Source organism: Gouania willdenowi, chromosome 17 (assembly GCF_900634775.1).
Source record: "Gouania willdenowi chromosome 17, fGouWil2.1, whole genome shotgun sequence".
Classification (NCBI taxonomy): Eukaryota; Metazoa; Chordata; class Actinopteri; order Blenniiformes; family Gobiesocidae; genus Gouania; species Gouania willdenowi.
The window spans coordinates 28,173,518-28,200,912 of NC_041060.1; the positions used below are offsets into that span (position 1 = coordinate 28,173,518).

Genomic DNA, 27,395 nt, shown 5'->3' on the forward strand with positions numbered 1-27,395 from the left:
TTACACTATAGGTGAAAGCAACACTATATCAGCCCAGGCTGCCTTGCTGCCTGTAATAGAAGCCATTTAAAACAATCACTCTCAGATCAGTCGTCAGCCCGAGTGATTTATGTATTCGCTGTCTGCTTCGTGTGCTCTCAGATGAAGAGAAGTGTGTATTTTTGGACCCATCTGTGGAGAGAGACTCAGGCACAGCCTTTGTCTTAGGTAATGCCCACGGAGAGGGCCGTCAGATTGGGTGGGAGTTTCAGTGTTTTCCTCTCCTGCTTTTGTGTGGGAACATCATCTTTGTGGGTGATGGACTGCGAATGAGTGCTTCTGTTTGGATCTGTTACTTTTGAACAAGACAGCCTACACAAGCAGCTATAGGCCCTGTTGGTGGTCATGGAGGACATTTAAAGCATGCACTGCCTAACTTTGTTCATCTTGACTCATGGGGTGAAGTTTCTGGATATTTTCTGACTGATGTTAGTCAGAACCCTGAACTTATTCTCCCAAAACGGATTACAACAAGTAGTATGTACTATCTGTCCATATTCAGTGGGTGAATGTTATAGCGTCATCTACCATTTCATGGAAGGGCTTCATTTCTATTTTTTATTTATTCCAGATGAAGGCTTGTTGGTGTCAGGTGACTCAATGCAGACATAGTAGAGGTGAAGAAAAAGTCTGGCATTGGGTGTGAATTCATTACGAGTTCAGTTGAAGACATCTGTGAAAGCAGCTGAGCCTCGAGATGTGAGTGCCAGCCACGACGCACACGAGTGTGTGGCTTTGGAGGTGCCAGACTTTCTGTGGGACTCTGAATAAAGATATAATGTGTGGCTTTAACCTACCTCCAAAATCCTCCTTATTCATGCAACAACTGCTTTAGATAGTGCTGCAACTAATGATTATAGTTGTTGTCGGCTAATCAATCGATTACTTTTTTCAATTAGTCACAATTATTTTTCACTTTTTTTGACTGCTATTTTAACGCAAATCATCACACCTGTTACCCTGTTGTGCTCTGATGGCATGTGTTTTACAAAAACAAATTGAGACAACGAATGCATTTGTGAAATAGTTTTTTTTTTTTTACATAAAACTTTATTGATCGCAGTAAAAAAAAAAATAAAAACTCAAAGTGTGAGTAGTCTTAAACAAGTTGTTTTAAAGCCAGTGGTTGATTTTTAAAGTCACTTTGAATGATACAATGTTATAGTCGTCATAATCAATTGTCGACCAATCATTGCGGCCTTAGCTTTATGATTGTTTCACTTTTGGCACCAATGAGGAAGCAGAAGGGATACTTTTTTGTTGACATTATTAAAGTAGTTATTAAATATGGAAAACTATTGAATTAAAATAAAAATATATTATTGTTGTCAAATGTATCGCTACATACAGGAAATGTGTTCTCTGCATTAAACCCATCCCTGAGGAGCAGTGGGCAGCCATGGTGTAGTGCCTGGGGACCCGTCAGGGTTAATGGACTTGCTCAACATCCCACGGTGATGGCCCGGGTGGGATTCTAACATGTAACCCTGCGATTAAAGCCCACTTCCTTAACCATTACGATTGAATGATGAATCATTTGTCGATGTCCTTTTTATAGTAGCATCCTCTTTTGTCAGAATAAGTCCTAATAGTGTCTGTGATGTTTATTTTAGCAGCACTAACCGGTGGCTTCAGATGATACGTAGGATGTGAAATATATGGACACATTGAGATGGCAGGTGGAAAATAACTTTTTCATATGTGGAAAAGTAATTCCTTTTCTCAAACATACTTTAGAAATAATTAAAAGAAACTAGTTGGCAAGTATTTCATCAGGAAAGAATCGGAATTGGCTGATGCTCAACTTTTCAACAAACCGAATCAGAGGATTTGTCCCAATTGAGTTTCACATACTGTGCTTTTGTCACAGTTGCTTTTTAACATGGTTGCAACATACATATTGGTATCAAGTTTGTCATTTGCAAACCCTTTATTAACTTCAGTTGTCAAACTCAACAAAAAGAGTTTAGTTATAGATTAAATATGCCTATTTTCCCCCAAACCTGATAATTTCACCAAATCTAATAATTTCATCCAGCTAATAAAAGATTGTGATAACTCAACTTTTGTAATTTCATGACGAATCTTGCAAAAGTCTTTACTGCACATTTGGCCCTGCTAAGCATTTTTTTTTTACGTGCCTGCAGTTACGCATGTATCTCTTGTGCGTATTCTCCCATCCAGGTTCCTGACACGCCCACCGCACGTAATTAGACCCAACGCACGTTGGTCTGTGAAGGAAGGCAGCCTAAAGTGCTTCATATACAGGGAGTCGAACTGAGTCATGATATTTTTTTGGGCTGTCCTGAAATCACGGAATATGGAGTTTTCCTAATGCTTGTAAATGTCATTGTAAACCATGAAACTATAAAGCACACTTTTAATTTGAACCCCAATATTCATTGTTGAACAACATAAGTTTTTTAGATATGATTGCAGTGTGTAGATCGGCTGAATTTTTTTGTCCAAGCCAAGTATTTCATCAGGAAAGGATCGACATTGGCTGATGTTTAAATTTTCAACAAACTGGAGTTCTGTTTGTAGAAGGATCTCTGATTGGCTGAAATCTAGTCACTCTCCTTGATTTCTAAAGCTCATTTACAGTGCCAAGAGAAGGACTTTGAATTATACTCTAAGGTAATTATGGATTTTTGACCAAATAAAACAAAAAATATATTATACATACTGCAGCTTTAAGCAGACGGGAGAATGTGCGAAAGGCCAGATTTGACTGGGAACGCCCACATTTCGGGGCTGCTCCAGTCAGAGTGCGTTACTGGGATGAAGACGCATAGCGACTCATTTAAGTGTTGGGGCATAATAGCTCGCTGCCAGAAATGGCGCCGCTGTGGTTTTTCTTTTTTTTTTTTTTCCTTTTTTCCGCTGTGTGGTTTTTCTGAGCCCATTGGGAGATCCTGGGGACGGTCACATCTGTGAATGCTGCTTTTGGCAGTGCTTACAGACAAGAAAAAGGAAAGAACTTCAAATGAACCCAGCAATGCCTATTGTAGCTGACCTAACTCAGAGTTATCGATTGTAATGTAACAGTAGAATTTAAAACCATGACCTAGCTCTCGTTCTGCCCTTTAAGTTGGCTGGAGATAAAGTGATACGATTTCTAGCCCCTGCTATCATCGTTCTGTCATTGCTGGCAAAATGGATTGCATCTGTTTGTGCCGCCCATTGGCTTTTTAATTATTGCAGCGCCTCGACTAGGAGTGTATTTTAACATTGGCTACTTTCTCCCAGCAGAGTTATATATCCTATCACAAAGTTAAATCATGTTCCTATACTGATTCCTCACTTACTGTGCTCCATTGAAGCCCATTCACACGTTACCTCTGTGATGGGGTGAAATGGAGAATTTTCATTCACTGTAAGTAAAGTGAACTTTACCGGATCTTGTGTCAGAACAAGTTGCTAATAATAATAACTAGAATATTTGCATTTCCTAAAGAAAATGCAAGTGAGGATGCATGTGCTGGCCCGCGTCACACTGCGTTAGCGTTAGCAATAGCCTAGTGTTAGCATTAGCCTAGCATTAGCATTAATGTATCATTAGCGTTACAGAAGAATAATAAAATAGTAGAATAATAAGAAAAATATTCTTTCACTCCACACTTAGTGGTGGTAAGCTACTATTGGTGTACTTTGCACTGATTTTGTGTTTTTCTAACTCCACTATGTTTATGTTTTGTCAGTCATGAGAACTATAAAATGGTCTAGGAGCATTTTTTTAATTGAATGTTCAGGTTTTTCTGAATCTATTTTGGAACTTAAAGAATAAAAATGGTTGAAATTTAATCCCTGGGTTAATGTACTTGTATTTTTCAGCTCATTCCCCTTTGTGAACTCAAACGTATCCTTAAATGTAAAAGTCGGGCTTCTACACTGCTGCTGACTTGGTCATCGATTTGTCTCAATGTGGTAGTTTTCGTACTTGTCAAACTTGCTCAAATCTTTTCATTCACAATTGTCCTGTTCCTCTGAGGGTAAACTATATTTAAAATCCCTGAGCCGTCAAAGGTTTGAATTTTTCCTGCTTTTCACAAACGTATACTGCCTAAGTGTATTACAAAAAGACCTTTACTTTTGTGTCTTCTTGCATTAGCTGCGTAACTATTTGTATTTTCCATGTCAAATCAACATGTGCAACAAAACTAAGTATTTCCATACAAAATATTTTTTTTTTACTAGTGTACTGGGGTACACTAGTGTGCTGTTGAACTTCAAGTGTGCAATGTATAGTATATTTGAGGTTTGTTTATATAGAAGGGATTGCGCAAATCTAAAGAAAAGCCCAAAACAATGCTAGTTTTCCTCTCCCATCCCTCAAAGCTTGCTTTCTCCAACGAGCCGTCAGACAACTTTATAAAGTGAAACTTTACGGCTAATATTCCGTCTCCCATCGTTACGCTGTATTCGGCTCTTTTATGTCTCTGGGTTTGGCTGCACACTTGACCAAATGGTAAGGGTCAGATGAAAGAAGAACAAAAATGGAAAATACAATAAAATAAGGAAATTAGAGCTTTGACTCAGTGACTGTCAACGAGCCATGATTTATATTTAGCACCATTTATTATGTCTTCTAGTAATTCATTCCCATTATTTGATGCTCTCGCTAAAATTAATATTAACTGAAAGGGTTCAGTCAAAACCAGTGTCCCCTTAGATCAGTTGTGGTGTTCATCGTAGGCAGCAGATTTCTGATTAGTAGGTAAAGTTGGGTCAGTGCATGAAAATTCATAATTAAAAAATAAAAAAAAGGAGTGTGCTGGCCCCCAGGACAAATCATGACATTCATACACATTCTTGCAGAAGAGTAAGTGCAGTTGAGTTTATTAGCCATTTGCAGTATGAAAACCACATGGGAAAAAAAATGTGCAAGGAGCTCAAAGTGCAGTCAACATTTAATGACATTTCACAATTAAAAAGAAAAAACAATCAGTCAATGCCACTAAAAATACCATAATGTAAAATACTGTACAATAAAAGAGTCACATAAAACCACATAAAATACTATTGGGTCGATTCTGTACAATAAAAAGTCCATACAAAATTAAAGTGCCTTGTTTAGTCATCACAGCTTTTGGGAAGAAACTGTTCAAATGGTGAGCAGTAGAACATTTGATAGAGTGATACCTTTTCCCTGAAAGAAGCGTTTCAAAGATGGCCCTGGTGGGGTGGCCTGACGCGTCATTCACTATTTGTAAAGCTCGATTTAAGAGTCTGGCTTTATGTGTGGCCTCCAGGAGCAGCAATGTACAGCCAATGGTCCTGCTGGCTGAGCCAACCACTTTGTTTCTTTCAGAGTGAGATTATGAAACCACACAGTCATACAATTAGTTAAGACACTCCCAATTACACAATAGTAGAAGTTTAAAAGAATCTTAGCATTTTGGAAGAAGTCCTGAAGCTTGTGTAAAAAAGACGAGGCGCTGTCTTGCTTTCTTTGCAATGTTACTGGTTTTAGAGCTCCCGTTCAAGTCATGAGAAAGAGTCACGCCCAAGAATTTACATTTCTCAACAATCTGTACATCACAATCATTGATAGTAATAGGCAACTGATTTTTATTGTGACATAAGTCAATAACATGTTCACATGTTTTTGATGTGTTCAAAAGCAAGTTGTTTTCCTTTGTCCATTGAGCTACTTTTTCTACCTCCTCACAATAAAGTGATTCATCTTTTGAGCTGATACAACCAATGATGGTTGTATCATCTGCATATTTAATTATCACATTGCTTTCATGGGATGCTACAAGGTCGTGAGTATACAGGGTGAAAAACAAAGAGGGCTTAAAATACATCCCTGTGGGGAACCAGTGCTAGTACACAGCTCATCAGAAATACAACCGTTGATTTTGACCCTTTGTGGTCAGCAGGTTAAAAATTAAAAATCCATTTACAAATGGCATCATCAAGTCCAAGGGATTTGAGTTTAGAATAAGCTTTGTTGGGACCATTGAGTTAAAAGCTAAACTGTAGTCTTTGAATAGCATTCTAGCATCTGATTTCTTATTATCAAGATGCTTGTAGACAGAGTTCAAGCAAAGGAAATGGCGTTCTCAACACTTCTGAGTAAGACAAACAACTTCCTGTATACCTAAAGTTAGTAAGATAAAATATGACTCTAAAGATTTCTTTATTCCATAGATAAGTATGTCTGAGCCAGGTGTGTATACCAACTTTTTAGAAATATTTATTTAGAAGGAGAAAGGCTTTACTTTACTAGTTCATTTTCTTTGATACGTATATTGGTTTGGGCTCTGTCTGTCAGCTAGCAATTAATTCAGTTAATGGCAGCAGTCAGCAGGGAAATAAACTTGGATAATACAGAAATGATTTACTGTAAAACGGTTTCATCAAGCCATTAACCATGTTGCAGTTTGCTGTATCAGTTGAATGTTTGCTGAATAGCACAGATGGAATGTAATGTAAAAGGCAGATCAATGGCAAGATGTACTGTAGATATCTTTAAAAGGTCAGTCATATCTTCAGTATTGCTGGGTTGGTTAAAGCTGATTTCAGGAGTTTCTGAGAAACATCTCGATGTCCCGCCTTCAACAGCTCCACTTCCTCCCACTGCCTCTGCTAAACTACCAGAAGCCACGCCCACTTTATTGCACATGTATTGCGGAACATAACAAGGTTGCATTGATATAGGTCATGGGTCAGGTGAGAGCCAAAATCACTCTGATCGTTTCCATTTGCATAGAATCTATAGGATGAAGGAGGGACTTATATAAATTAATGTATATGAATGACCACTGGCTGTAGACCATAGTAAAAGACTACTTAGGTATTTTTTTGCATTTCAAAAGAATCATACATAAACATAGATTTCTCAGAAACTTCGGGTATCAGCTTTCAGGAATGATGTGATAAGTTCTGACTTGTAATCGTACTGCATAGAACCCACTGGAACTGCAAAATGTATGCTAGTCTCTATGAGTATGGAACCTTTTGACTTAGAAGCCCCTTTCTTACAAATTGTTATAAACATTTCAGGATTATTTTTTCTTACACAACTCAGGTTATGACACAGGAATGACTCACACTGTTGTTTTAGCTTTACTACTTTATTAAATGTGTAGTGTTCCCCTTAAGAGGTTTAGCCCCAAAAAAAAAGCTCAAATATAACACTGTGACCTTTAACCACTCGTGTGCTTCTCGTGAGTCCAACGTAGACCTCTTCATATGGAGTTGTCCATCGTCAACCAGCTTGGTCACTTTTTTTTTTTAAACGATAAATTAGAGTCCAAGATTAGGCCCAGATATTTAAGTTCTTTGACCTGGGCAATGTCTTGACCATTAATTGTCAGATGCAGCTTTTTCCAGGGGATGTGATCTGGAAGCAAAACAAAATGACACTGTCTTACTCACATTTAGGGTTAGTCCTGCGTTTTGAAACCATATTAACACAGAGTTAAGGTATTGCTGGAGCTGTGCAGTAATGGTTTCAATCACTTTTGCCACTCGCATAGACAACTGCATCGTCTGCATACATTTGGAAACCAGCACCTAGACAGATGTTTTGGTAAATCAATAATGTAAAGTGTACAAAGGAGAGGCCCAAGTATTGATCCCTGTGGGACACCTGTTTTCAATGTTGCAAAGAGTGACTTTTCATTGTTAATTATTACACATTGTTGCCTATGTTACTCTTATGTTTTACACTCTCCTCACACTCAAGCGATTACGCTATTCTTATCCTGTACATATTTCTGTGCCTTAGTATGTGCATCTCGCTGCCAAAAGTTCCTGATCTCGCGGGTCGGCGAGGACTGGATCTTCCTGATTTTGCTGGGGCTGCTAATGGCTCTGGTTAGCTGGGTCATGGATTATGCCATCGCCTTCTGCCAAGAAGGTAAGTGAAAGATGGAAGGATAAATGGATTGACGGGGTTCTCACTCAGGGGTTGGAACTGCATGAAGCATTAATGAAATGACAAGTATGGCCTTATGATGAGCCACAGGGGAAATTTTAACTGGATTTTAATAGTAAAATATTAGCACAAAGTGATTTAAATCCTCTCCCAAGGTTTATCAGAGCTTGAACCACTCAAAGAAACTATTTATTAAATATCATGATAGTTTTTGATGAAACTTCAGCTCTGGACATATGAGGGCTTCTTGCTAATAATTTTGTAATTCACCTACTTTGAGTTTTGACTATACAAGACATTAAATTAATACATAATAAATTTCAATTTCTGTGTCTAGGGTAGAACAGTCTGAGGGTAGCTTGCATGTTTTCACTCCTGATTGTATTCCTCCCAGAATTCATAGCATGTGATCAGTTACTTAGACTCTCCAAAGTGAGTGTCTGACATTACTGTCTTAAGGTAACCCTGCATGGGTACAACTGCTGGCCTGCGTAGTCTGCACTCTGACTGAAGCCATGAGTAACATTAAATGTGTTGCATTGCCCAAAGACCCTAATCAAATGTTGTTGATTTGTGTATTAGGGGGCAGGAAAAATAATCGATGCATCATCATTCAGACATAGTAATCAATGATCGATGCATACATTTTCAATAAACGTTTATTTAAATGGTAAATTACCAGAAACACTGAAGAAGAAATGTTCACTGATATTTTCAAAGTGCTATGGTTGAGCTATTTAGTTTATTACATATAATAAAATGTAAATTTATCATTTAGATTAGCCCTTTCGCATGCTGATAATTTGGCACTTTACTATGTAGTATCCTCTGCTGCTTTAATCAAAGGTAAAAGAGGCCAGTTTTTCTCACTTCTGAATGCAACTGCTATGTTTTTAAAACTGCAATTCATCAGTGGTCACAATGAGAAACAAATAAAAACTGAAAATATGCTTCAAGATTCATAATGGAATCACAGTTTCTCTAATGGGATCTTGAGGTGCCTAAAGATTCTTACCCCTGTTTATGCCACAAAGTATTCTTGGTTTTATACTGTATATACTGTATGTGTATATTAGCTATTTAGTGCTGTGATGCTGTGATGTTTGCTGCTTTATATTTTGTCTTTTATTCATGTTGCCTTCTTACTATATCTAAACATGCAGCAGTGATTGTGTGTGTGTTTGGGACATTTTTTATTTAGTGGTGTTGACAATGAAGAGGGGTTCAAAAGCGGTCTTAATACCAGGTATATAACTATATATTGACTTGAAGATTATTTCTATTCCTGCAGGCTCAGGAAGAAGTTCTCCAATTATCCGACCAATGTAAAAAAGTATTACGCTCTGATTGCAGGCGGCTGCTCGGTGACTCTGGTATCAAAGGTGGAGCAGAAAGTGAATTTCTTCAATAATGAAACATAGCATTGCATTCAATTTGACCAAACCTCTGTATTCAAGGTTGGCATCTCAATATGGGATTTAAAGAATCCAAAAAGGTGTTTCTCAATGTGGGAGAAGTGCAGAGTTAGGAAACCAAGAAGAAGACAAAAAGACAAATTTGTTAGTGAGCCTAATGAAGACGTACAATTATTAAATGGCAGGATCCAGAAGAGTTAGTGAGGAAGATTAATGCATGCAATAAGGTGAAAATGAGGAAAACATGCTATTAGAAAATCCAAAAGAGTCAATGTGCTTCTTATCTGTGATGGTTAAGAGGATTAGTTTGGTTCTATGCTTAGAGTAAGTTATGTGTGTGTATCGCTGTGTGTGTATATGTGCAGCACAGAAGTGGATGCATGGTGGACTGGACAGTAACTTGCTTCTGCAGTACATCGCCTGGGTCACCTACCCTGTGGTGCTCATCACTTTCTCAGCAGGATTCACACAGATCCTGGCTCCTCAGGCTGTGGGTAAGACACTCTCCTCTTACTACCTCAGAAGCATGATTATTAATAGGCATGGTCACTGCTCATGTTTGATTAATGTAATTGGCAGTGTGGGGAACCATGAGGTCCGTCAAGGACATATGCTGCATGCCCCTTAGTGGTCATACTTATAGGGAAGCCATGAATCAATGAGATGTAGAAACCAGGGTTGGGGTCAATTACATTTTTCAATTAAAATTACGTCTTAAATTATTCATGTTCAATTACAACTCAGTTATGATTACGTTGACAGGCATTTTTTCCCAATTACAACAATTTTTTCCTCTGGGAGTCTGTTACATTCTCAAATACTGAAGTTCAAATTCAATTAATCACAATTACTTGGGCCTGAAATAAATAACTCCATAAAACTTAAAGCAGAACTAAGTATCTTTTTCACCTTATTAAATCCTTCTCGTAGTCCCTGTGAAGGTAATACAAGTGTTTATGGGGTTATTGGGGGGTCTTTCATCTGTCCCTGTTGTCTCTGGCTTTACGGCAGCACAATACAAACTAATGCTAGATTATGACCAGCCCTGTGGCTGCACACGGTTGTCTACAAATTTCTCAAACTTATATCATGGTGGAGCCAGCAAAAAAAAGGCAGAGAGGACCTTTGCCCAAAGGATGGAGTAACTCCATGCAGTAACAACTCGCAACCCAGTGCTCCATCAGGCAGCACACACACAAATATCCATCCTTCCTTTTTCAGAGCTGCTTTGTCAGCACACAAACACATCACACACATGTCCACACACCCTTCAGTATTACTCCCACATCATTCATTTATTTTACTTGTCTCTCTTCCTCATACTGTTCACTATATGTGTGAACGCACCCTGAGTGTCACTGTTAGGATTTTTTAGTGATCGGTTGCTATCGTCTTGGGAGAGCAAAGGTGCACATGTAGCTGTGAGTGTTTACGACAGTGACATAACCTAAAGGGACCTTTACGGGGAGTGCTAAGCCCGTTACTTAGTTCTGCTTTAATCTTCCTCTTGTGTTAGCTTTCTGTTAGCATCTCTATTGGTAACGGATCAGTTTTGACCTATGTCTTAAATCAGCTGTGAAATACACTAAAAAACATTATCTATCATTCAATTGGTTTTTCATCTCACTTCCTTATTTTAATGATTAACTACATATGTGTAAGCCATAGAACGGTAATATAGTTATTACATTGTAATTGACAGATTTTAGAGGCTTTCCATGACAATTACCTAAGTAAATTACTGAACTCAATTACAATATAATCATGATTACAACAGCAATAGGTTTTTTCAATTACAATTCTAATTACGCCATAATTGTAATTATTTATCAATTATGCTATTACAATTATAATTGACCCCAACCCTGGTACGAACTTAAAAATATGAATATCAATCAAACAAACTCTAACTCTAATTATCCCCTCAGCGCTCTCTCTCTCTTTCTGTTTGTAATGGCTTTCTTTCAGTGTGTCCTTTTTGTTCACTCCATCACCCTCACCTGGCATGTTTCCAGGTTCTGGGATTCCTGAGATGAAGACAATTCTCCGAGGGGTGGTCTTGAAGGAGTATCTGACTTTTAAGACCTTTGTGGCTAAAGTCATCGGTCTGACCTGCGCTCTAGGCAGTGGGATGCCTCTCGGGAAGGAGGTATTGTCTTTGATTTTCCTCTACATCTCTTCCCATCGGTCCTCTAGGAGTGATGGATTCCTTTATGGTTTTGATGTGGACTGCTGTGAAGATGTATTATAGCTGTAAAAACTCAATGATAATTGACATGCTTTTAAGAATAATGTTTTTAGGGGAAAGGTGGGGATTTAAAACCTTTAAATTGAATCGGGAATTCAAAAATTTGGATCAGGACATTTCTACATAAAAAGATCACTTAAGACTGTCCCTGACCCATGCAATCATAAAATGCTCTTTGCTTACTGACATTTCCCTAATTTCTCTCTCATAGGGACCCTTTGTCCATGTTGCCAGCCTCTGTGCCGCTCTCCTGAGCAAATTCATGGCAGCTCTTTTCGGCGGGAGTTACATGGTAAGAAGATTACTGTAATCTAATAAGCAAATGTCACAACAATTTCTGTCTATAAACCGCATCGCCAACATTATATGCATCTGTGGAAACTCACTGACAGACTTAAAGTATGTGAAAAGGATTGCTATCTTTAAGAACTGTAGAATGTAGATGAGTTGCTCATGTATTGCTGAAAAAGAAAACTTAAAATTTTAAAATTTGCAGACACTGCTATTAAAAAGAACAAAAAACTAGTCATTTTTCATGTGAAATGATGCTACCGGGTTTTATATTGGATTTTTTTTTTTTTTTTTTTTTTTTTTAAGACTCAAATTCCTTTAACAATGAGGTGTGCGTGTGTGTGTCATCGAAGTGTGCGCACACTTGATAAGACATGACACATGAAATTATTTAAAAAGTTGGTAAACCTGTTTTATGCTAACTATAGGAAACATGATTGACATGTAAAGATAGATTAAAAGTAGACGACACACAATCCGTATTGTAGAATAATCATGGTCATAAAAGTTGTGTAAAGAAAATATATTAAAAGATGAATCCCAGTACAACTAAACCCTATGTGCAAAATGAATAAACATTGAATAATGTGTGCAAACAGTCTATTTAATTGTAAATACAGTTTAGTTATTGCTCTGGGAATAAGGGAGTTGTTCCAACCTTAGGGTTTTACACTCGCTCATAACTTCATGGCGCTGCTTACTGATATTTATCAGTGTTAAATATTCCGTTTCACAGCACCATTGAAATAGTGAAGGCTTTCTTAGAAGAAGTGTCTGTCAATGAGCATTTTCAATCATCATGTGCTTAATTTTTGTTGTTTAAATGTGGAAGTTGCAACTTAACACATGTGATAACCTTAAAAGTGCAAGATGGCCCTGTCTACATGTTTGCTTCGACAGCCATCTTACAATTTATATACAGTAGGCTGTTTAAAATCTATTTAAATGTTTGTTAATCATAAACAATCTTCATCTTCATCTATATAGTGCGTACGTGGATTATTGTGATGTATGAAAAACGAATAAACTGTGGTTATTCTCGTCAGCTAAAGGTGTGATTTAATTTAACCAGAAACACATTTGTTCATCTACGCATAGTGAGCAATGTGCTGCCAACTGGAACTAAGTCTGCCTGTTAAAGTACATGGAGGTAGACACCAGAGACACTGCACAGACCTGAGTTTATACACGTCATTTTTCTTAGATATGTAATAAACATAACTTATTGTTCTTCTCTGACTCACGCATTGAGAAAATCAGATTTACCTGCAGATTTACTCACATCTTGTAAATGCTATAATTAACTACACTGCTAAAAAAAAATAATAATAAAGTCAACACTTCAACAAGACATCCTAGATCTCATTACAAAATGGAATGCGTTGAAGCCTGATTTTGAAATATTGATCTTTTGCATGTAGCCAATTTAATGACCTATGTAACAGAAAGGAATCAAGTTGAGGGAGCTTGGATGTGCAAGAAACAAAAGCTAGTCTTTATATATATATATATATATATATATATATATATATTGCAATTGTGCACCATATTACGATGCTATATGATAGATAAATAATGGACACAACTTGCATATTTTATGACACATTTTTGCTACTAACTATGGCACACTGTCAGACCTATTACACTAGTACACTGGAAAGGCCCGCTCATTTCATGGTCTTGAATAGATCTTAGTGTTTCTGAACGGTCATAGAAATTTGGTAAAATATTTTGGAAAAGTTTTGAAAAATCATTGTGGTGTGTATTTTAATGGTGGAACTCGATAAAAAATAATAATCTAATCAATTTGAGAATTTGTAATTATGTAATCACATGACAATATTTGACTTAAGAAGCAGCATTTTTTTTCCTATTTGAATGGATTTTGGTATATAATTGAATCAATGAAAACAATAAATGAGCCTGAACAACAAACTTGTTTCAAGTGCTATAATGATGTGCAAGATGAATAAAGAATATTATGATTTGACATGATTTTTGTCAACAAATGTTTTTGTATTAGAATAAAAAACAGCACTTGGTAAAGAACATTCCAGAGACGTGGAAACTGAACATTGCAAAACAGTTGGCATGAAATAAATAGACCAACTGATGAAGCTGATTCATTTTGTTTAAATGATCTTACATAACAGTTCATAGGCAGCACTTCTAGCCCCACATCCTCTACCTTCAAGAGGGGTCGATTGTCCACTATAATCATTTATCCAGTGACTTTGTTCTTTTTTCATCTTGAGTGGAACACAGGAATGACTTGTCCTCGAGTTTTACCATCTCTTGTGTTGTAGTCGGTGCATCAGTATGATGGGTGTACCGGGAACTTGTGAAATGACAGGTTCTGTGCTCTTTAGCGTGCAACAAAAATAAAGATTAACCGTGTCGTTTTATTTTTTAGAGCTTTATTTTCTGTAATCAAGTTGCAGCCCTAATATACTGTATATATATATTCATTCATTCATTCATTGGAGATCATTAAAAAGATAGTATTTTATAAATGAATACTAGAGCCTAATGGATTTAACATGCAGGTTGCACTATAGACTGATCCACACAATTTAGTTGTGTGAACTGATGAAGTGGTTGTGAAAGATGGCATGAGACAGGTGTTACTTTTGAAGGGAGTGAACATGGATCAAAGCAGAAATATGCACTGTTTATGTCTATGTAAACATTGTTCACTTTTTTAGGATCCAGTCAGTTACAATTATGGTTTCAATTACCCAGGTTCAATTACAATTCAATTAGGATTGCAGTGACCAGCATTTTTTCCAATTACAATTAGATCAGTTATTTTTTGTCCTCAAAGTCAATTACAATTACGTTCTCAATTACTGAAGTTCAGTTACAATTATTCACAATTACTGAGCCTATTGATCTCTGGTCTTTGGAGAGAGCAGACGTGTTTTGATTCGCTCCGATAACACGACCTTGGCTACAGCTGACTACAGCTGAACAGCCTGAAAAATTGGGCCCAAGACTGAAGGAAAATGGTGAAAAACCGCATTGAGGCCCTTCAGAACCCAATTCGGGTTTGGAAGAGGTCAAGGAGATGATATGCGAGGGTCTGCCGAGATAAAGTCGTTGGAAAAGACGCTGGAAAACTCACTGGAAAACCTACAAAGCGAAGCAAAGGTACTGAAAGAAAAGAATGAAAGAAATGCTGAAGATATAAAATTGTTGAACGCCAGGGTTGAACAGCTGGAACAAAAGGAAAGGGAGAAAGATGTCATCATCACAGGCCTAAAGATAAAACCCAGGAGCTACGCGAGTGACGAAGAAACAAAATCGATTGAACAACAGGTCATTGACTACCTGGAGTCGAAGGACATTGTCCTGAACCCTGACAACATCAACTCCTGCCATCCCCCAAAGAAAAATGATAACAGAGCTGTAAAAATAACCTTCACGAATAAGAAATTCAAAGGACAACTACTGAAGCAAGGAAATAAACTCAAGGGAACGAAGGTGTACATCAATGAAAACCTGACAAAACAAAATGCAAGCATTGCATGGAAGGCATGCCAAATAAAAAAAGGAGGAAAAATTGTGAAGACTTGGACAAGAAACTGCAGGATTTACATCACACCACTGGGAGAAGAAGACGGAAAACCAATCCTCATCAAAACGATGGAAGACTTGGGAAAATACGAAGGATCCACCTAAACAACAACATTACTGATGGTAATCATGGATATGGACCCAGATCTATATAAACACTGGAAACAAAACTCACTGTGATTATTTTACGGAGACTGAATTAAATGTGGAAACCAAGAGTAAAAAAGGTCTGTCATTTATTCATTTCAATTGCTAGGTGGTGGGGTGATTAAGGATTACATTACATTTAAATTCAAAGTGTTTATTGTCATATGTGCAGTTAGAAACACTTTTCCTGTACGATGAAATTACTACCTTGCTTATGAACTAAGATATAATACAATGAAATTACTAACTTTCTTATGAACTAAGATATAATAATGTGTTTATACAAGTTAAATCTAACAGTGGAAAATACAACACTGCCAATAGAACTAACAACAGCTGGATTAACCTTCATGTAGAGACAAAACAAGCTGCAAACTTGTGTGTCCGAAAGAGACATTCCCGAGTGGTGACATTATGAATGAAAAGGGAAAAACCTTCCAAACACCTTCGAAAGAGGAACTATTCTTGAACTGGAGGAATGCTAACAACGTCTGGCAGGGAACAAGGCCAACACGAACAACGATAGAGAGGAAGAGGAATAAAAAAAAAAGACAACACTGACTACAGATGAGAATACACAAGAAAGGACTGTTAGAACAACTCAAGAATGTTTGACCAGAGAGACATGTAAACCCATGTAAATTTGCGATGGTAAAACAGGGGACGGGACCCAGATAAGCAAACTGCTTCTCTCGTCTCCTTTTTTGGCATGTACAAAAGAATGTGTAAAAAAAAAAAAAAAAAAAAAAAAAAAGTGAATGTAACCATGTCGGAAATAAACTGAATAAATAAATTAAAAAAAATAAATAAAGTAAATAAGCCCATAAAATGTAACCTTCCACTTGTGTTAGCTTTCTGTTAGCATCTCTTATAATAACAGGTCCTAAATCAGCTGTAAAGTACACTAAAAACAAATATTCATCTAATTTTTTTCAATCCACTCAAATATAGGTTTTAATATTTTTGATGTGAGCATCTGAGCCTTTTTTGCGTCAGTATACCCCTCGATTTAAATTTGTTTTAAATAGTAAAATGTGGGAAAGCTTGATATGAAACGTATTTTAATAATTAACTACATGTGTGGAGAACTGTAACATGGTTTCCCAGTTTTGCATGAAATTATAATTGACAAAGTAAATTATCTTAAAGGTGCAGTCCGCAACTCTCAGATCCCTCTCTCCCCCTCCCCTGCCCTGCCTCCAAACTTTCCAAAGTCCCTCCCTCAGAGGCGCTAACAAGCTAACGTTAGCCAGACAGCAGCTTCATAGTACTATAACATGCTCTGTTAAAAGCATATTACTGCAGCGCTTCTCTCTCTCAATGTGCACACACCTCAGCAACAGCAGCAGCAACACGTAGGCTGCTGTGCGCACATGAACAACACACGCACTACAGAGTTCTAGTGTAACAATTACAAATCAAACATGATGTAAATCAAGCAGCAGTAATTACCTTTCAAGCAGAAAAGTCACCAATTCCATCTTCTACTCCTCCAGACCATACACTGTAAAAAAGACTGCACTCTAGCTCCTAGAAAGGGGTGGGGACTGTGAGCAACAGCTGTCAGACAGCCTATCAAGCACAATCCTGGCTCTGTTCTTTTTGCTCGGTCGCGGTGCATTCTGGCAATCTGCCAAAGGCTGCAGAAGCAGCAGGAGGGGCTCAATGAGTCTGTTTTTTTTTCCACACAAACTACTAGTTTCATGTAAGGACAGCTTTACACAAAACTAGTACAGCTTTAGCAAATATGACAAAAAGTCACTTTTATCAGAGTTGCAGACTGCACCTTTAATTACTATTATGACAACAGATTTTTTTTTTTAAATTACAATCACAATTACAATTATACCATAACTTTAATTATTTATCAATTATGCAATTACAGTTATAAGTGACCCTATCCTTGGTGTGCAGGACACAGCACACTTGGAGAAGTAGTCAGGAGAACGTCTACAGTGCAACATAATTTTAGATTACTCTGGTAGAGAAATAATTGCGGCGCTGGAATGAATACTGTTAACAGAAACTCATTCCCTGTTTGTTTTTGTTTGTAGTTGTGCAGGCTGTATTCAAAGAGGAGGAGCATTTTTTAAACAAAGGTAAATTCTACACTCACGCCTATTTATTCTCCTTCTGTCTTCTTTTGTGACTCTAACGCTGAAGGAAGAGCCCTTTGAGGCAAACAAGGTATGGACTTCTAAGTCAGATCTTATTACCAAATCTGTCACCATCAATAATATATGCTGCCCATTTCAGAGGCTGGGATACATTTGTCTGTGTTGTGGTTGTTTCTGTTCATTCAACCAAAGCAAGGCATTGATTTGTGTTGCCCTCGCTTCATTTCGTGATTTAAACGCTTGATCTAAGCTTTTTGTCCAATTATGGCTTCCCATGTACCTCTCCTTGAATGTGAGATATCTGTGGACTCCTGCAGCTGCTTCACTGTGAAATTGCTGTATTTGTAAGCTGCCAAAGGCTCTCATGAAGAAAAAGGCCTGTCTATGTGTTGTAAATGTGGTCTCTGCACAGAACGAGCTGAGGAACACAGAAATGCTGTCGGCTGCCTGCGCGGTGGGTGTGGGCTGCTGCTTTGCTGCCCCCATTGGAGGTAAGACCACGTGGCTGCAGCCTCTGATTAAATTTGACCCAAGTGTTACTGACAATTAGAAACACTGATTAGATGAGGACATTTACTTCACTAGCAAAAGGAGATCTATCCGTCTCTTTGATTTAAAGTAGCATACGCCGAAACATCTATTTAAAGGTTAACTCTGATGTGGTATTAGTTGTAGCTTTTTTTGCAGCCTCTTACGTTGCTATAAGGCCACTGTCACATTGAACAAATATTCTTGTTTAATAGTCCAAACCAGCACTAGGAGACTCAGAAATGGCTTCTTCCCAACAAGCTGTCACCACACTGAACCTACTAGGGTCGTCACAATACTAGAATTTCAAACTCAATACCATTTTTGATACCATAGTAGGGCTGGGCGATATGGCCTTTTTTTTTTTTTTTTCAATATTTCAATATTTTTAAGCTATATTACGATGTACGATATATCTTGATCTTTTGCCCTTGTCTTGAGATGATGCTTTGATGCAAACAATTGAACCAGAATGGCAATACCTGGAGTTTCCCCCCTAACTATTATAGCATAGTGTACCTTTTAGTTTCTTTTTTCAGAAGAAAAACCTTAAAATAAGGTAAGTCAGTTAAAGCCACATGCCAAATCATGTCACACATGGACCTTTATTAACAGAGGTGTAGGGAATAATATCAAAATTTATAAAACAAATTATGTGCATTTTAAAAACAACTTCAGCTCACCAAAGTGCTGTACATTTTTTAATTATTCTAATAACTGTCAATTATTTATTTATTATTACTGACAATTGTGAATTTATCACATACAGAATATATAAACAGTTGCCACTATTAACACGAACACACACAGACACACACACACGTATTTTAGCCTGCTAAACAGCCACAGCACCATACAACATGTACTATGGATAATCTAAACTCCCACTTGGATGAAAGATATACAGTAAGTTGTATCATATTATGGTTCTTAATAGGTCACTATCGTCACCCTCATAGAGATTTTGAGAATTCATGCCTAACATTAGAGGCAAAAATGTTTTTTTTGCGTTTTCTCAAAATGACAAAAAAAATAGTTTTGTTATGAAAGTGACGTAATGCTGCTGTTTTGAAGAGGAGGCCTCATATTTGCTTGGCTAACAAACATACCTAGTTGTGCTAAATGTGCTCATGCTTAAATTAAAGTTGTTTTTTTTTTTGCACATAGTTACTTAAATAGCCTATATTCTACTGTCCTTAACACAGTGCTAACACACAGGCAATCGTAGACTCACACATTAACTCCTGCAGTTAAATTACACTTTATTTTAGCTTTAATTGTTTAATCAAGCCGATATGCAAGATTTTGGGCTGTAGTAGTTAGAGCTGTGGTATTCTAATGCCCTTTCACAACATATTAAACTTTCTACTACTATTAAAACTCCACCAGTAAAATGTGATTCATAATACATTGTTAACACAGAAAAGTAGTTTACAAGTGGATGATAATAGGGCAATCAAATACTATGGTTTTTGTGTGAAAATGTCATGTGTATGTGTGTGTTTTGTGTAAGGAGTGCTCTTCAGTATAGAGGTAACATCGACCTTTTTTGCTGTGAGAAACTACTGGAGGGGCTTCTTCGCTGCCACCTTCAGTGCCTTCATATTCCGAGTGCTGGCTGTGTTGAACCAGGAGGAAGGTAAAGCATAAGTATCATTTATTAAAGTAGACACACAGACTTAATGATGAAGCTGAAACCATGGCTTTTTTGCTTAAATAGGTTAGTATTAGATACAGTATTATCCCTGAGAAAAAATATTCCGTTGTTTACTGCTATTACGATAACATTGGTAAGTATACATTCAGTACCGTAATACTTAAAATACTAAAATGGAAGGTCATGTCTCAAAATGTGAAAGTCTAAATGTTAAGTTAATTGAAATATTGAAGAATCACAAAGCATTTTAATGTTAATGGTTATTTTTCTTTTTTTTCTAAATAATAATTTAAAGCTTTTTCTCATTTGATTATAATTGTTTGTCACATCTCAATCATTCATTTAAAATGAACTTGAAGCCAAGTAGTGTGCAAAAGGTTGCAATTATAAAACAAATAGATATGAATAAAATCTATAGTTAGAAACATTTAAGGATAAGTAAAGGGAGTAAAACTGTAAGCAAACAATAATTGAAGCAAAATACTCGCATTAATGCAATTGATGTTTTTAGCATCAATTTGCAAAACAGTGACACTGTTTTCTCACACAGCGTTTTCTTCTTTAGCACCTAAAGCTGCTATAACTCGTTGATGCAGTTGCCTGAGCAACTCGCTTGCGGCGCCGTTGCTACAATAGAGACTTATTTAGGAAAACAAGCATCAGAAGAAGAGGGTGTCATCTATTTGTCAAAGCGGGCGCATGTAAATTTTGCCTTTTCCGCCTGCTCTTTTACAACATTCAATAATGGAGCGGCAACAAATTGTCGGGCTTTTGGTAGTTTTGATGTTTTTTTCATGATGTAGCTAGTTCTCCTGCCCACCCACAATGTTGTGCACTCAACATCATCTTTGACATTTCTTGCGTTTGGAGCCGAGAGTATAGACCTATAGTTGGCAACTACCTCAGCTGAGTTAAATGCTGTTATCTGCATTGTGTAGAAAAGAACCATGACCACATGGACACACTTCGACCTATTGTCAGAGGCTGATTCTCAGCCTTATGTTTGGATCAAAGGAAAGTGTAATCAGAGGACTGTGACCCAACCTCCGCAACCCTGAAAGACTTTAAAACCATGCAGAGAGAGCTCAAACTGCCATGGGAGTACTGCCTACCTATAGAATACTTCCATGGTCACAAGGCAGGTTTAGAGGAGAAGCCCAGCTTTTAAAGTTTGAAAACAAATTTTGCAGGAGCATAAGTTTTGATGGAACTCTCCACTGTACACACTTTACTGGTATTAAGACAGTGTTGGAGTTGCCCAATAGTGTCAAAACAAGGCTACACCTTGGACTTGAGGGGAGTAAATCCTGATGTATGCTACTGCGTCAGGACGAATTCATAGCTACTTGTAGCCCTCTACGTGGACGTAAACCCCTACGCCGTAACCTGACGTGCGCCTCCCAAAAATCCTGACTGCGCTTCTAGGCGACGCGGTCCGTAAGGGCTGTGATTGGTCCGCCCCAAACCTCACCCCCTGCCGTTGCCTTTTCCAGTCAACACTGCCATGTTTCAGCTTTTTGTGGAATGATGCGAGAGTTGACGGATTGAGTTGAAGAGAGAAACAAGACAGACAAAAAGTGCCAGTGTTCTATTATGTCCTCATGGCTGCAACACACATGAAGCACTACCCAAGCGTAGTCAATCACAGACGCAAGGTGTGTGTTTTCTGTTATTCCCACTACTCTGTCTCAGCATTGTATTTTTCATTAACAGCAATAAGCGACATGCTGCAGAGGCTGCCACAGACATGACATTATGTTTAGTCTACAGCTCAATACACTTTTATACTTTGTTTGCATATGTTTATATTGAGGAATAAAGTGCATTTTCATGTTTGTGTCCAACGATATAAACGTGGTTAGGTAGGAATGGAATAATCCAGAAGTAAATAGCATTTTAAAATGCTAAAAAAAACAATAAACTGTTTACTGTAAAGGCTTTTTAATGCTCCTCTGAAACTACACATTGACACAACCCCTAGCGACATGGCGGCAAATTGCATAACGATGTGTTCCCTTGATGCAGAAGTACAGTTGGCCAACCTCTGCATCACATCGACGCCGTACCCACGGCATAGGTCCAGATGCAGTAGCATATATCAGGCTTTAGGCACCCAATTCTAAGACAGGGTACCACAGGGACCCTCACAGACACTAGACACTTACCAGGAACCTTAGGACCCCACATGGCCCAAACAAAGGCTTTACCACGTAGCCTGAAAACAAGACCAGGTCATCCATTATGGCTGCTAATTTCTGGTTACTCAAGGCCTACCAAAATAGCCCCAGTCACCACTGAATGCCCACTCTTATTGGCTAGCAACCCTCCATTCGCTGACATAAGCTCTCTCCACTTCTCTTTAAAACATCTCTCCCTGTAACCATGATCCATGGAACAGCTGCAGTCACATTTGCCCTAACGGACCGTAAAACAGCACACTAAAAATACCAGTCCGTCAACATCTTCATCATCCATCCCTGCCACCTTGTAAGTGTGTGTGCGATGGTCTTGCGCGTCAGGTTGTTACTCAATGGAAACGCTCTGCAAAAACAGTATCAGGTCCCGAAAGCGAGTAGAGCCGATACCGCCAGTGGAAACGCCATAAGACTGTTGCCAACTTGCCAGACCCAAGTTGTGCTGCTGCAGACAATGATTTGCGCTTCCCCTTGTTTTTGACGGACACCCGCATAGAAGCTGTGGCTCCAATCTCACCAGGTAGTCACATGGCAATGAACTAGAATGTCCCACCATGTGCTTGAGCAACTAGCAAACGGAGTGCACTTACCTGCACTGCCCCATGCATTAACTCCTCTCATCGATACCAGGAAGCTATGTTGACGATACAAACCTGTTATTGTTAATCAGGCTCATATTCACACAGACGGCTCAACACATATGCTCGGCTCTGGTGTGTGTAGAGTTGCAGAACTGTCACTGTCTAGCTTCTCTATACATTGTTGTGTTCTCACACAACCATGCGCAGAATCACCTATCATGTTTGAATATATGCACTTCTTAGTCAGTTGTGCCTCAGGCTCACACACACACACACACACACCGTTGAGTCCTGTGATTTACACCTTCCCTTAAATGTATATTAATGTTAAATCACAAAGTTTACAACAACAATGTGAATGAGACTCTATACAACAAATGGTTATACATTTTGGTGTGACAAGTGGTCCCTTGTAATAATTCTAATGTTGGATGGTTAAATAAATGTAATATTTACTCTAATTAGTCCAAACTAATTTCAATAACTCAATTGGCCACCTCTCTGTGAGTACCTACCACATTTAAGTGAAACATTGCACTGCTTTCTAGTGTCTGCTGAGAAATATCCATCATATTTTCTCCCTCTCAGATACAATCACAGCTCTTTTCAAGACTCGGTTCCGCCTGGACTTCCCTTTTGACCTTCAAGAGCTGCCAGCGTTTGCTATCCTCGGGTGAGTGTGTTTCTGACACCACATTAAACAGGAGCCCTGATCCCACAGCTATTTGACGCCTGTGTTGGTTCGATTCAAGCTCTCTCTTTTCCTGTTGGGAGCTTGATGCCTCATTTGTATTCCTTGAGCAGGCCGTGAAATGAACTTTTTATTTTTGCTGATTACCAGAAAAGGCTCGACTGCATGCACCAAATGTGATTTATTTGTTTGTTTGCAGAATTTTGAAAGAAATAAACAACCTCAAATTGTCTGCATTTTTGACCAAACCAGGACATTGTAGCTGTAATTTCTGCAAAGTCTTTTTGTTGAACAATCAACATTTTTTTGTCTTCTGTGTAGGGTTGCCTGTGGATTTGGTGGTGCTCTGTTTGTCTACTTAAACCGACTAATAGTAGAGTGCATGAGAAAACAGAAGACTATAAACAAGTTTCTCCTGAGAAAGTGAGTATCTGATCTCAGTCTGATGTAAAATTGTGATACATCTACACACATACCTTTGTCCCTTTTTCCTACCTCAAATACCCTGTTTGCGTTTCTAATGGAAGTTTAAACCGTGTATCCCAGATTAGAAATTAAAAATCTGTCCTATACATTTAAAGATGAACTAACTGCCCAGTTTGTTAAGGGAACGTGAGCTGGGTTCAGACCGTTGTGAGACAGGTTAACTTTACCCTACTGATGATGCAATAGTATTTGCAATTCATCGTTTAAAGTTGAATTGCCAAGTTTGTTAAAATCTATTTTGCCTCTGTTCTGGCCTCAAAATGGATTAACTCAGCTTGTTTCTTTGAAACCAAACCTAAAGACACAACACCCAGGTACTTTTGTACTCTGAACTTTTTTTGTTAGCCCTGGAAGCCAGTGTTAGCCCGATAAGCAAAGGACGGCTAAACTATTAAAAGAAAAACACCAAACTGCACCACTTAAACTGTCAAACTCAACAGAAAAACATACAAATAAAATAGCAAGGCATCAATACGGTAAGAGCTAGCCCAACCTGCCTTCCCCCGCTTCTCCCAGGCATCTCTTATAGGTGGGCTGTATCCACCAGTGCGATTGTACACGTGTGACCACACTCGCCTAAGCAGAAGGAAGAAAAAAATAGATAGACAAGCAAGCACAAGGAAAACGGACCCAACCTTACAGTAACAGCCACTTATTTACAAGAAACTGAGAGTCAAATCGAGGATGTGTTAAAATGTTCCATCCAAATTTGTAAACTAAAATGTAAGAACATGTACACTTCTGTATTAGTTGGAACTAGTTTACCTTTGTGTAAAGTGCATTTCAGTGATCCAGCTATTATCAAATGCCATGCCAGATGTCGACTTAAAGCAATACACCACCCAGCACATGAATGCACTAATCTACCAATATGTGCGCATCGCCATTGGTCTAGTTTCTGAACAGTGGCGGAGTGTGAAGCCCATCGATGCTGTAACAACAAGAGAAAAACTTTTTTTTTTTTTTAAATAAAGCGACAGGCCAGGTCGATCAATGAAAGTTTGTCCAATATGGCTGCTCTCCATAGCTTATGCCAGAAGGTATAAAATAGTAATAAAAAGTTTTTAATATAAAAGGATGCACATATTTTGTTTATTGGTATAACATTAAACATGTTTTTGTTATATTTTCACTACAGGTACCCTTTAAAATCAGTGTTACATTTAGATTTAGTCATATTAGTATGTAATAAGTCACAGTAGAACTAGAAAAAAATGAAGTTCTACTGCTCATTCAAAAGTGTGCACTTCAATCCTACTGAGAAGCAATTGGAGATCCATTTTGTACTTTTGTCATTAAAGAATTAAAGAAATTAATAAGCAACGTTGTGTTCTAAAATGTTTCTTTTGAATGATTTTATCATTAATTTTTCCAGGATTGTGTTCCAAACAAAGCGTTCTCTGGATCCAGGAGTTATAGGACATTGCAAATGCATTTTTTTAAGCTGAGACTAACATTTATGTAAATTTTTTAAATGTGTTTATGTACAGTACTTGGTGCCACAGCATGCATGAAGTCAAGCATCACTTGGGTATAATCCTACAAAGATACTACAAAGAGCTTTTTGCAGATTTACATGTTGAAGAAATTCAGTATGTGCATCCAGCATGACGAATTGGCCCATTAATGACCCCGTAGTCCGTCTCTTCCTGTCAGGCGTCTCGTGTATCCAGCGCTCGTCACCCTGCTGGTCTCCACACTAACATTCCCACCAGGCCTCGGGCAGTTCATGGCTGGACAGGTGAGAAAAGGCTTTCACAACTCTGACAGCATGAAAGAAAACAATGTTGTGAGTGGATTTATGGTCATATTAAATTAAGTGAGCGATGATGTCTGGTCATATGTTCCTTTTGTGCCTGCCTTCTTTTTGAAAGTATAATCAGCCCTGTGTTTAAATAATATTCTAAATAGTAGTTTCATAAATATGATCACAATAGAATTTCATGCTATGTAAAGATGTTTTCTACAAATGTTTTGAGACCGGAGGCTGTAATGATGTTTTAAGCTGCCACTGGAAAACCTCACTGACTGAAACAGCAAAGTGATGTGTGTAATGGGCTATTTTAAGCAGAGATGCAAACAATATTCTCTCTAGGAATCATTACTGCCACCATCAGCTTTAGCTCTATATTGTGGAAAGATTTGATTCTAAGTAAAATCGACATGACTGCTTCAAGGCAATGGTCCTTTTATGGGGAGTGTCAGGGTTGAGTCTGTTGGAGGACACAAATCCATAGATTTGGAGGGAGGCACAAGTAGATTCAAATAAAACAATTTCATGAATAAACTCAAACTACAAATTACAAAACAAAGGTGGACAAAAACAGACTGACAGAAGAACCAGGAGACATGACAGAGCAGGAGAGATGGAGACGAGCTTTGAGGAGACTGGCAGACAAGCTACAGAAGTACAGACACCTTTATAACACATACAAGGAGTACAAGGACTACAAAGAAGTGTAATGGATTTTGGGAATTTCAGTACAAATTACTCTTCAGCATTGTGCTCCAGGTGTGCTCGACTATGGGCTAATACATTGTCCACACTCAATGACCTTGAGGCACGCTCCCTCTAAGTCCGTGAGGGCTCAAGGTTGTCAAATCATGACGTGCGTGAGGGAACTTCCGCTCAATTTTTCAACCCTTCATGCACCTACTCCGTAAGTGGCCATCCAGCGACTTATGGTGAGGGAATTACCCATAGTTCATTTCATTGTGACATATGGCAGGAATCTCCTGGGGAAAGCAGCTGACAGCCGCTTTAAAGGGGATATTTTATTCCCATTTTTCACCTTTTAAAACAGTTCCCTGTGGTTTAAATGACATTTCTGTGCTGGGGTTTGGTCAAAACATAACATGAATCAAGACAGGGGTGGTTTAAGACCCTGTATAAACCAGCTCTTTCAGAGCGCTCCGTTTTTGGGGGGTGTCCCTGGAGTTGCAAAGACCTCCCCTTCCCCCCGCCCCTCTCTTCCGAGGGGTGTGCCGAAACGAGTTCAGCTCAGGGTCAGCTTTGAGCTTCCATGGCAACTGAATGAAACTACTCAACAAGGTAAGCTAATGCTTTTTGTTTGTGTAGATATTTAATGCATTTTTACGACTTGACTAAAATGCAGTTTGAGAAACTCCAACTAATTTATAATCCTGCTCAACTTTTGACAAAAATAAGAATGAGATGATATACTACTCAAATTGTAGCAGTACTGAGCTTGCTCCTTCATGTAGCCGATAGGGAGTTAAATACATTTCTGTCACTGTTTAATGCATCAATTGACCCCCATTTTTTTAATAAACAGGGACTGAACAGCGAACCCTATAGTTTTTTTTTAGCTGAGAACAAAACATCAAAATCCATTTACTGGTCACAGAAATAACTTGGCTTAACTTTCATATTTGACTTGAGTCTATACGTCATTAGCCATGCAATATACCAGATAAATCTGTCATGAGACAGGTTAGTTTTACCCTACTGATGATGTTGTTGCAATAGTAATCCTATTGTAAACACAATCATAAAGAAGCATGTGTGTGAGGGT

At 38.1% G+C, this 27,395-nt stretch overlaps 1 protein-coding gene across 7 annotated transcripts in view; it reads left to right on the forward strand.

The window, feature by feature from the left end:
- Positions 1 to 27,395, forward strand: part of LOC114478906 (chloride channel protein 2-like) — a 134,723-nt gene that overhangs the window by 70,054 nt on the left and 37,274 nt on the right. For 5 of the 7 annotated variants that reach the window (XM_028472262.1, XM_028472255.1, XM_028472261.1 and 2 more), the window contains exons 3-12: positions 7,778 to 7,909; positions 9,708 to 9,836; positions 11,358 to 11,491; positions 11,802 to 11,882; positions 17,768 to 17,791; positions 18,134 to 18,212; positions 19,763 to 19,888; positions 23,271 to 23,355; positions 23,695 to 23,796; positions 25,498 to 25,600. In XM_028472262.1, coding sequence (XP_028328063.1) covers positions 7,778 to 7,909; positions 9,708 to 9,836; positions 11,358 to 11,491; positions 11,802 to 11,882; positions 17,768 to 17,791; positions 18,134 to 18,212; positions 19,763 to 19,888; positions 23,271 to 23,355; positions 23,695 to 23,796; positions 25,498 to 25,600 — 995 coding nt within the window. The remainder of the gene's footprint in view (positions 1 to 7,777; positions 7,910 to 9,707; positions 9,837 to 11,357; positions 11,492 to 11,801; positions 11,883 to 17,767; positions 17,792 to 18,133; positions 18,213 to 19,762; positions 19,889 to 23,270; positions 23,356 to 23,694; positions 23,797 to 25,497; positions 25,601 to 27,395) is intronic. The other 2 variants (XM_028472257.1, XM_028472260.1) reach the window with 1 other exon arrangement.